General features: G+C 38.6%; 1 protein-coding gene across 2 annotated transcripts in view; it reads right to left on the bottom strand.

Moving 5' to 3' along the window:
• The window catches only part of GAK (cyclin G associated kinase), a 64,107-nt gene that overhangs the window by 22,760 nt on the left and 29,104 nt on the right, over positions 1 to 12,243 (bottom strand). For both annotated transcript variants that reach the window (XM_084305334.1, XM_084305335.1), the window contains exons 14-20: positions 11,717 to 11,850; positions 9,712 to 9,906; positions 8,475 to 8,592; positions 4,468 to 4,547; positions 3,977 to 4,170; positions 1,964 to 2,122; positions 638 to 1,105 (exon numbers count right to left, since the gene is read on the bottom strand). In XM_084305334.1, coding sequence (XP_084161460.1) covers positions 638 to 1,105; positions 1,964 to 2,122; positions 3,977 to 4,170; positions 4,468 to 4,547; positions 8,475 to 8,592; positions 9,712 to 9,906; positions 11,717 to 11,850 — 1,348 coding nt within the window. The remainder of the gene's footprint in view (positions 1 to 637; positions 1,106 to 1,963; positions 2,123 to 3,976; positions 4,171 to 4,467; positions 4,548 to 8,474; positions 8,593 to 9,711; positions 9,907 to 11,716; positions 11,851 to 12,243) is intronic.

Here is a 12,243-nt window from a genome sequence, read left to right as displayed (position 1 = left end):
TTAAAACATTGTTTTAAATGCAAACCAGATAGAGTTAACATGCTCCTTCCAGACATAAAACTTGCCATCATCATCAGTAAAAGCAGCAACAGCTTTTAGCAGCAGCATTATCACACTGTTTTCAACAGTAATCTACAGGATTTCCAGTTGCCTATCAGTCTTATCTGATTAGCACTCAAAAAATAACCACGGCCTTTTGACATACACAGCACAGCTATACACTACATCTAGTGTAATTGCTCTACATGAAGTGAATGTACGCACTTACTACAATTCTCAGCCTGAGCAAGAGCAACTATTTACATACATGATCTAGATCCTTTTCTAGATCCATAACACCTGCATTGGAAAGTTATGGATTCTTTAAAAATGGTGAATTTGCTTTCAACTCAAAACCTGACACTTTTCTGTTTACATGGTTTAGAGCTAATAGGATATTGATAACATAAAAGGCACGGGTAGTGTGCATCAATTTGTCTGTTTCATGCATTAAAAATACCTTTCTATTCAGATTCTTGCCATAGACCAACATGTCTTCAGTGTACATATCAAACATGTTAGCTATGTTCCAACCACAACAAAGGCAACAGTTTTTACCTGGTGCCAGCTGAAGAGTACTGAGATTAACTTTACATACCTGATGCTGAAGTCATCTCCTGAGAAGCATCTGAACACTGAGACTGCTTGCTGTAAAAGAAAAATGTTCCTTGTCCAAGAAGATCTCCAGTGGACTCTTCTGTGACCTGTGATGCGCTACCCACAAACAGATCGTTCAACAAATCTGCATTACTTGTTGAAGAGCTTGGTTCTGAGATAGGTTGTTGCTGTTCTTGTGAAATATCAGAGTTCAATCCCAGTAAATCTACACTCTCTTCAGTGAGAGGTTTTTGTGATGAGGCAGATGGAGCTTCAAAATTGGCTTCAAAAGGCAACTCTCCCTCCTGAGTACCAGAATCTCTCTCATCAACAATTACCACCTTTTCTTCACTTAGAAATGTGGGGAATTCCTCATCTGAAGGATCACTCTCTTCTCTCTCATCAGATAGTTGAACATTATCATTTTTGGATGAATTATCGTCTGGTCCACTTTCTGGACATTTTCCTTCTTAAAAAGAAACAAGAGATAACAGCAAAAGATTAACAGAATTCTGCCAAAAATGTCAGGCTTATTGATTTCATGTGGTTTCTGCAATCCCTAACAAACTGTTGGGTACCACCTCCTTGAACAGGGCAGCAAAGGGGCATCTCACATTCTACTAGTTCAAATTAGACAATTAACAGAGGAGTTCTCCAGCTACAAAGCATTAGAACAAGAAAACTATAATGCGTGCTCATAAAAATGACAAACAACTCTGCAATACTTGCTACTCTAAAAGAGAAGGTACTACACATGCTTTCAAAATGGCACTGACTTAGACAATCTCAACTCAGGACATCATACCACTTATGTCTTAGAAAATTATTCAGTAACTGTTGCTCCACTCTACAACAACATTCAATGGCAGCATAATCAGTTACTGCTATGTTTGCCAACAGAGCGGAGCTCAGAAATAGGACTTACACATGCACTATAAAGTTACATTTTCTCAGTCTGTACATGTTGGTCTGGACCCCACTGACTGGTCTATGTTTCTTCTGTTCCTCAGCCAGGCCTAAGCGGGGTTGTCAGAATATAACTACTCCCTTGAAGATGTTTAAGTTTAAAATTGTTAAATGCTGAACTACACTTTTCATTGTAAGTTATGAGCAATAAAAAAAAAAACAAACGTTAGTATTTAACCAAATGAAGTTGAATTAACACTTTCTAACATGTTAACATGCAGAGTTCACCCTTTAAATAGCTTTTGCTCATGGCCTGGCAACACGGTGAATTTCACTGAATAAGGGGGGTATAAGAAACAACTATAGTGCTCATTGAAAAGTACACAAGAAAACAGAAATAGTTACTTCAGAGAAAAAATACCTTTCCAATCCAGAGAATGAAAGAAATTATTTGCATCAGTACCACTACTATGTGAGGATTCTGTCTCAGTTGGGGCGCTTTCTGAAGACTGCTCCAGTTGGGATGCTTCCGCTTCATATTGTGCCGTTGAACCTGGCTGTCTAGGCAGCTCTGGTTTCCCTAAAAGAAGATAGATTTATAAGCCAGAACCCTTAGAGAGAAGCTTCTAAGTCTCAATCCTGGTCACAGCAGCTGGTACTTGACTGCTATAGTAAGACACCTGTCCTGAAGTATTATTCCACAAAGGCAAAATCTCCCAGGTTTGAAGCTGTCATTACTAAGCCTGCTTCAACTGCAAAGGCTCGTAAGACCCTATTTTAAACTGCATCATTAATGTATCAGACTCACAGCAAAACACTCAAGTATCCTATTTACATTTTTTAAAAATACTTGTGCTCAACAGCTCACTTGTACCACCTATCCCCTAAAACAGGCAGGAGCTATGAACAGCATCTGCAATAGCTTATATAAGGAACAGGATATCAAAAAAGAGCAAGTGCAGATATAGAAAAAAAGAGTATAATGCTAGAGAGTAATATGGAATTGTTAACAAGCATCTCAAAGATGTTAAGTAATGCACTGTGTTGCTATCAACTTCTCCTTATAATGCTTATTTGACTGAGATCAGACTTTAAATGACTCTTGTATTAAAAAACTGATTTGGACTGAATTACCTACAGTAATACCATCTCCCCCCCCCCAAAAAAAAAAAAAAAAAAAAAAAGGATTTCCTCAAGACAAGCCAAGAATTTCCTATGTCAATGAGTGTTCATCCAGTGCTTGAAAAGTATGGGATGAATGCTTGGGAGAAAGTTATTTGTCTAAATCCAAACATCAAGTCTGGTAGAGCACTTTCTCCCTTCCTCCCACAAACTCAGTTGTAACAGATGTTGAAAAAATAGTTTCTGTATGTTTCAGAAAACATACACGAAACACCATGCTTAATGCAATATTGTAAATTCAATCTTAATAGGGCAAGCTTTATAAAGAAAGTTCATAATACAGAAGAAAGCAAACACTCTTCCCTTCTATGAATAAGAAAAAGAAAGTGACTTGAAATGCAACTTTATAAATTGAAAGGTCAAATGTAATTCTCATTCTCATTAACAAAACATCTTAACTTGAGTGAGCTGAGAGCAGTGTTTAACCATAGTTTATATTGATAGTAAAAGTCTTAAGTTAAACAAAAAATGACCTAAATCGTGGTATGAGCAGAACATATTCTGCAGCAATATAGGACAGCAGCAACTAATATCTATCAAGAGACATGGAATTAGAACATACAGTATTAAAAGTAGAGAGTAAGATCTCATGTATGGTGTACCAAAATCACAAGCTTTTTATAGGGGAAGCGTGGTCAAGGCTTGAAAGCCTTAATGAAAGTGTCAAAACTGTAATTACTGATTCCAGAAGAAGATACTGAACAACATTAAATGGAATTAATACAGACATTTACAGATGAAGCACACATGCAATATTTAAAGAGTTAAATATCTGATGGATGACATGAGGAACTACTGACAAATTGAACATCAGTTACTAAATTAATTGGTTATATATACGATGAAAACATTGATAACATTTTTAGGTAGGACTATTTACAAGAAAAGCTGAAATAATTACATTATAATGATGCCAATTTAGTCAAAGATAGTTCTTTCAAGACATTTTGTCTACAAATCCTGACTGTCAACATTCCATTTGCTAAAGTCCCTGCAAATAGCATATTCATAACTTTAAAACAAGCAATTGTAACAGCAGTGGATGTCAGATAAGGATAATTATAATCCTTATATAATTGGAGGATAATTTATACTCCTTCATACAACACAAATTTTTTGAAATTATATTTATAAAAAAAACCTTTAAATTTTTTCTTCACTAAAAGGAGTATCAGAAACTAATCAGTATACATCCTCAACTGCTAGGTTATTAGAAACTTCATCAGGTTCTCTAGTTCAAGAGGTTCATTACCGAATTTTGACAAAATCTCTTGTTGTTCCTCTCGGGTAGAGAAAAGAATCTTGGGATTCAGTCCCTTTATATTCATGTTATCCCATGGTGGCTGCTCACAGCTAGGTCTGTCTCTGGGCTCCACCTCCACTTCCAGATTGACTTGAAATAAATCAGGATACTTCTCTTGAATGTCGCAGGCATCCAGATCATACCTGCAAAAGTGTATGCAAGTAAATTCTTAAGACTATGTGCTAACAGGATTAAATTATAGTAGCTCATGCCAGGACTTCAAGGCACTAAAGTATGTAAAAGGCTTAAAGTATGCTGTACTTGTTTACATTTTTCATAGATCTTCAACAGGTAGTACTTAGGTAAGGAAAATATTTATTGCATTTATTCAATTTATTGAAAAATTATTGAAGAAAGCCTTTCCTCAGCTGTTAGTTTGGCAAGTTAAACACTTTGAAAGAAAATTCCTTCATATTCCTTACAAAAAGGTGTCAACATACTTAGCAAATTTCACTGTGGTGGCATTTCGGGGCACAAAACCTGTGTGGAACTGAATCTGAAACATCTTCATAGAAGCCATCTGTTGGAAACAAGAAACACAGGGAAACTGCATAAATATGCATAAGAAGTGTGTGCCGTCTTCTGCCTTTAATATAAAGCAAAGTATTTTCAGTATTGAAGCATTCATTTTTCCACCTTGCATACTTCACCTAGAATGTTTTAAATGCAGACTGTGACAGAATGTAGACAGATATAGCATTCATTAACAGAAAGAAAGAAAAAGCCCTTGGACCAGATACTACTCTCAGTACTAGCCTCAGATTATTGAAGTCTGTCAAATATTTCCAGACCCTGTTGTAAAGGCTTAAATGTCATGACCTTTGTAACACTTTTCAGCATAATATATTCAGAAAAAAACTCATCATGCAATGCACTAATCTAGAAATAGGAACCCATCATAGGAGTCCATTCAGTACAGCTGTAAAAGTAACATATTGAAGGCTGTTTTTCCAAACATATTACAACCATTCAACTTACCCCCACTGTTTCTTCCACTTACACAAAAGATACTTCCCCCCTGCTTGGTCAGCAAACAAGAATCAAGAAAACGCTACCATAAGAGATCCATATAGCTCCTCATCTTAGACAAATCCAAAATACAGCAAACTGATAAACCCACACTATATTTGCTCCCTGGCTTTAATTACAGCACATGTAGAATATTCATGCCTGTCCTTATAATGCAAGTGATACAAACACAGTCTAATAAGACAACTCTGACAGCTTTTCCTATAATCACAGAACGGCTCAGGTTGGAAGGGACATTAGAGATCATGTTGTTGCAACCCCTATGCTGTGGGTGGGGTTGCCACCAACTGGATCAGGCTGCCCAGGTCATCCAACATCAGGTCATCAGGTCATCCAACCTGACCTTGGACACCTCCAGGGATGGGGCATCCACAGCGTCTCTGGGCAGCCTGTGCCAGGGCCTCACCACTCTCAGAATAAAGAATTACTTTCCTAAGACTTAATCTAAATATACCCTCCTTTAGTTTAGTTCTGCCTGGTCCTGTGACTATCTGCCCAAGTAAAAAGTTGCTCTCCCTCTTTTTTGTAAAACCCCTTTAAGTACTGAAAGGCCACAAGGAGGTGTCCCAGAGCCTTTTCTTCTCCAGCCTGAACAGCCCTAACTCCCTCAGCCCATCTTCAAAGGAGAGGTGCTTCAGCCCTCTGATCATCCTTGTGGCCCTCCTCCAGACCCACTCTAGCAGGTCCATGTCCTTTTTGTGCTGGAGGTCCCAGACCTGGATGCAGCACTCCAGGTGGGGCCTCATGAGGGCAGAGCAGAGGAGTACAATCACCTCCCTTGTCAGCCTCCTGTCCATTCCTCCGATGATGCAGCCGAGGATGCAGCTGGCCTTCTGGGCTGCAAGTGCACACTGCTGGCTCACGGTGAGCTTTTCACCCACCAGAACCCTCAAGTCCTTCTCCACAGGTCTGCTCTCAGTGAGTTTTTCTCAAAGGCATGATATTTCCTTGGTGAAGCCATGCTGGCTGTCTTAGATCACCTCCTTGTCCTGCACATGCCTTGACATTGCTTCCAGGAGGATCTGTTCCATGATCTTACCAGGCACAGAAGTCACTGTCTTGCCAGGCTCACAGGTCTGTAGTTCCCCCAGGTGCTCCTTTCTGCTCTTGTTAAAAATGGGAGTGGCGTTTCCCTTTTTCCAGTCACCCAGGACTTCACCTGACTGCCAGGACTTCCCAAATACAATGGAGAGAGGCTTAGCAGCTCCATCAGGCAGTTCCTTTGGGACCCTGGGGTGCATGGCATCGGGCCCCACAGACCTGCTGTACCTGTCCAGTTTCATCAGGGGGGTCTCCAACCTGCTCTTCGCTTACAGAGGGAGGGACTTTGCTCCCCCAGCCTCTATCTACAAGGTTCAGGGAATCAAGAGACATGGGAAGGCTTACTGTCAGTGAAGACTGAGGGAAAACTTCCCAAGTACCTCAGCCTTCTCCATGTCCGTGGTTACCAGCTCTCCCTTCTCATCCATCAGAGTAAGCCCTCCTTGGTCTTTCTTTTCTGGCCAATGTGTCCGAATGCTGCATTACGAAGTCTGTAAGCTTTGTATAACCCAGTTCTAGTGCACAACCTCTTTAAATACATCTTAATACATGTACAGCTCTGATGTGCTTGAGTTATCTTGTAAACTTCCTTCTGCTAAACACATTGTGGATTACAAAAAGATATAAAAATCAGCTTTGCCTGAAATTCCCTTTTTATACTCACACTCGGTATCCATGTTTTCCAGCATCTTCCACATTTTCCCATTGTTATGTGCATCTGATTTCAAGATTCCCCTACTAACACCTCTTACAGCCAAAACTTTATTTACACTTTGCTAGTGTCACAGACATGAAGTTACAAATCCTGACAGATGAGAACCATGACGACACAATGATGCAAAAGTTCTTCCCAGTAGGTGGACCACTTGACACTTACCTGAGCAGATATCTCACTCCCCATGTTAAATTTCACTTCAAAAGTTCTGCCCACCACTGATTGTTAGGAACTTTTGGTCAAGGCAGCTTAGTGACACACACCAGGAAAAGAATTAAGAGGCAGTTTCTCTCATCCATCCAGCCCTATCCTGAACTACGTATGAAAACCTGAAACACTATCAGATAAGTTTTAATCCCTCGTTATGCAAGACATTTCCTAGACTAAATCCTCTCTCAAATCAACTGTAAACAAATGGAAGACATTCACAACACACAGCTCTAAGCACTCAACAGCAAAATTGAAATGCAATGGCTGATCTTAGTAGAGTTCTGCAGAGAGCTTCAGGGAGCATTTTACAGCATGTAGAACTACGAAGACAATGAATATTGTTCCATTAAAGCACAAAACCAGTATCATTACATACACTGTTGATATACCATGTGTTACAGCAGACAGACGAGAAAATTCTAATCTCTCTCGGTTAATGGTTAAATACCAGAGAAACCAGGCATTAACCTTACAATCAGTGAAACTGACACTGAGATTGCACAAGGAGAACACATTACCTTTGGCCAAATATTTCTCAGTCTTGGATCTCTGCAACATACAATTTCATACTCAACTTTCTATGCAAAGTAAAAAATGTAGGGAGAACATCTATTTCAGTAATAGCAGAAATGTATGAGTATGTATTTTTGCTGCAAGTGTCTGGAATCTGCAGTACTGTCTGAAGAACCTCTGGATCAATTTTCACAATACTGTAAGTTATCTAAACTTTGCTGTGTCATCCCATCTTTTACATAGACCTCCAGGTTTATTTACATAGACCTCTGGGTTTAATTTGGTCACACCACAAGAGGGGGACCCAAAATTCATTTATAGGAATTTGGAGACAGACTTGGCAAACTTGTGATTCTAGTACATGACTGTTTGCTTTTTCTTTTTTTTTTTTTTTTGAATTAAAAATGAAATGTGCACTATCTCTGGGAGAAAAAAAAAAAGACCAGTCATAAAATTAGCTACAACACTCAAACTTGCTTAGAAACAAGGTACAACACCACATGCATTTTTTTTATTATTTTATTTGAGACTGTTTAGTGCAGTCAGTCCCTGGAATACCACTTTTGCACTAAGTGGCATTTTTCTGTTCATTTTGGTTTACTTATACTGAACTAAGAAGTTTTGGCCTATTGTGCAACTTAATAGATGAGACCAAATAAACTGAAAAGTTATATTTGTGCGGAGAGCCTTTAGCTAGTTACTATCACTATAGGAGTAACTTCCAGAAATGCTTACCAAAGCATCTCCATGTAGAGCATGAAGAAAATGGACACTTACCAGGCCTGAAGGAACTGGATTCCCAAGTGCATGAACACAAACATTTATTTGAACACAGAACACTAAATAAACTCACGTACTTAATGAGATTCCAAATACAATTACAATAGAAACTATACCTAGAAGGAAGCCATTCATGCAGGTTGTTAAATTTATTATTACCTTAGCTTGCAGTCGGCCTCCTAGTGTTGAGCGGGCATGATAGATCACAATGAGAACATCTCCTTGTACTGTTATACCTAGTGGAATTACAGCTTTCCCATCTTCAATTTTGAATTCCCTGAAGAAAAAGCATATCCACATTTGCACTATATTTTTCTGAAGCTGGATTATTTCCTTATGCTTAGTTTTCTTTCCCCAAGCCCTTCAATATCAACCCATGAAATACCACCGTAAATTCTTAACTACGAATGAAGGAATGCACTCTAAGTGATTAAAACTTAAAAATTGCTCTTGTCACTTGCTTTGTCAAAAGCAAGTAGTTGACAAGCAGGAGTTGCCCAAAACAGAGCTACAGATACATTTAGACTCATAACTCTCAAATCAAATATATGAGAAATATGCTTCTTAGGAACTGCTGTAAAAATGCAAGAGCACAATTAGAACAGTGGCCAACAGACTGGGAATTATGAAAGCTATTCCAAAGAAAGGTGAAAAGAAACTGTAGCTACACTGTTACACAATACTGGTAACCAATAAGTTAGGATCCCCACTGAGATACAGTAGTCCAAAAAAAAAAAAGGAAGATATTTTAACACTCCATAGCTGTTTCTGTTGCTCCCTCTCCAAGTTCATAACAAATTTTTACTGGGCTTGGGTTTTTAAGAAAGCTGGAAGGACTTGGGCATTCTTACCTTACCTCCATTTGTGACTGACTGCCAGATAGCATTGCTAGTATGATTTATAGCTGCAACATTGCATTACATCAGCAGGCACCAGAGTTACCCTGGATATACCAGAATTAAGCGCTTTCCTTACAGCTATGGCAGCTGGTGGATGCTTACTGCACAACTGCATCACAAAGTTCAGTCTTAGTGGTGTTGGTACACCACCCCAACTACATGTGCAGCAGAGATCAGTCTTCCTAGTTTCATGCTATTCCATGTGGTATAGAGAAGGTCTTGTTCAACTTTGTTTCCCAAAGCCCACAGTGTAATATGCCACTCCACTGTGATCCACGCTTTCTGTGCGGACACCTTCAAACTCTTTTTTAACCACTTTGTCTCTTCCCCATGATTTCCCTTTCAGGATCAACTAAAATAGGATAGAGGAGCTTTTCCACGTATTTAAGCTGCTCTCTGCTCAACCAGCCCCAAAATCATATTTTCTCCTCATAGTAAAGACTTCTTATTTAAGTTAAAGGAAAACTTAATGTGCAGTTTTCATAACCTATACTTACTTCATTTTGTCATATTCCTGGGAGGTAGTAGCTACTCTTTCATCCCCAACATATACTTCACAAAAAGGCCTGCAGCCGTTACGCTGCTTACTGAAAAGAGGAACTGGAGTCATGATGATTGATCTAATAAGGATTGGCTTGCTGTGAGGAATAATTGGTTCTTCAGCCATCATGTCACACATGTATTCAATATATCTGTTAAAAACAAAAGGTTAGATCAGAGAATGAAATCATAAGAACAGGGGCACACAAGTTACTTTTGTTAATACCCAGCCACCCAGCAATAACACGTGGTAATAGAACTGGAAACATGTAAAAGCACTTCCTGAAAACAGATTTTTCAATTTGATAGAATTTGACAAAAGGAGAACAAAATAGAAATGTGAGGAAATACTTATGATACTTAACTGGTCTTTCTAAGGACAGCAACACAATTTCTGCAGGAAAATCTAATAGCTCCACCACAGCAGAAAAATATGCTGTTCAGACAATTCAATACAGCACCACATATGAAATCACCTGTGCCTTTGTTTCACCTTACAGACAATGCTAGCCTCTGCCTCAGGTCTATAGCTTTACTTTTACTCACTTGTAAAACAAGCTAGCCGCTCTTCCCAAAGGCCTCAGCTACAACACCCCACTAAGAGAACTGTCCACTGATATTTTACACAAAATGGAATAAAGTAACTAGATTCAGTACTGCTGTAACTCAAAGCTGCCTAACAGCACTTTACACATCAGGCTACCTTTATGTTTATCCTCTTTGATGACCTACCCTGTACAGGACCCATTAAATATACCTAGAATATATTTGTACAACTTCATAATTTGTCAGTTACTCTTCACTAATCTTTACTTCTCACCTTTCTAAATTTAATCTTTTTTTTTTTTTTTTTTTTGTAGGAAAAACATTTAATACCACAGTCACTTGCTCTGGAGACTTTATTGTTACAAGATTGTACTGGGTCTGGCTGGAATGTTAACTTTCCCAGCAGCAGCCCATACAGTGCTGCTGTATGGGCTCACACTCAGCAATAAAAGGTGGAAACAGGAAGAAGAGGGGAGGGGTGGGTTCTTGTGTTGAAAACGTCGGTCCTCCTCTCGAACACCGGCTACGTGTGTTGAGGCCTTGCTTCAAGGACGTGGTCAATCATCGCTCATTCGTGGGAAGCAGAGAGTAATTTCTTTCCTCTGCACTTCCATATAGCCTTCATTTATTTTGTTTGTTTGTTTTCCTCCCTTCTTTTTATTTTTCCCTTTCCCCCTCCCTTTTCCCCTTTCCCTTTTTATTTCCCTTTAGTTAAATTGTTTAGTTCATAATAATCTTTATTTAATTATTATTATTATTTCCCTTCAATTAAATTATCCTTATCTCAACCCGTGAGTTGTTCTTTGCTTTACTTCTCCCCCTCCTCATCTAAAAGAGGGGGAGTGAGAGAGCGGTTGTGGGGTTTAGCTGCCCAGCATGGTAAAACCACCATAAAGATCTATCAAATTAATTCAAATACCTAGTTTCATACATTCTGACAAATATTCCAAAGTCCTCTGCATGCACTCCTTTAAAAAACAGAAGGCATTTTTATCTGAAAAAGAAATTATTACTCTTTCCAACAGAACTTGCTGTGGTCTGACACACTAAAACTTACCATGTAGTAAGCTGGTGCATGTGGAATATAACGTCATCTACATGTGGAAGAGGATTTTATGCTAAAGACAGCATTCGAAAGCACTGCATACCCTTGTTTTCACTCCTAACACTGCTTCACTACATACATATCATATTTGATTCAGTTGTGATAACACCGTTAGTAATTAAGGTCTCAAACTACTCACAGAACTACTTTATCTACTTACAATACATTTGTTTTTCCAAGTATTTTGTTGTTTTAACACAGACACTGTTGAAATAATTTATCGTAAAAAGGACCCTGTAAAAATAGTTGCATATTCACAATTGCACAAATACTTGCTTCAATAGTACCCTACAAACAGACCAATAGCATACCTTTTATGAGAAGGCCAAATACCAGGAGGACATCTTTTCATACTGAACATATAAACTGCAGCTTCAGCAGTCGTGAAGAGACGACAAAAACACAGGAAAGAACAAACTACAACGGCAGATGCGGCTCTTCCATCCTACAAGAAAATTGTAAATTTGTTATTAAACCTAAAGGAAAAAGCATTACAGAAGTTACCGAAGAACATACTACCTGTGTGTTCTGCATTAAAAAGCCCTAGTTCTGGTGTGATCATTTGATTTTTCACATAATACAAACAATTCTATAGACTATCTGCTTGCTCAAACATGAATAAATTACTGCTTTAGCTTACTGCTGTTTAAAATTCAGTTTGATATTTATTACCTTACTATCACTAACATCTATTTTAATGTCTGTTTCCTGGTCTTAACCAAGTTCGGTGCTGTTTTAGGTCAATAACCATGGGCTTCTGCTATAGAAGCAGTTCTAAGAACTGAGCCATACTACGTTCTATAGCTGTTCGACTAAAACTGAGATTAATACTTGTCAT

This window comes from Netta rufina (assembly GCF_964035555.1).
Source record: "Netta rufina genome assembly, chromosome: Z".
Classification (NCBI taxonomy): domain Eukaryota; kingdom Metazoa; phylum Chordata; class Aves; order Anseriformes; family Anatidae; genus Netta; species Netta rufina.
Note: the sequence above shows the minus strand (reverse complement) of the source record. Positions and strands in the feature narration are given on the sequence as shown.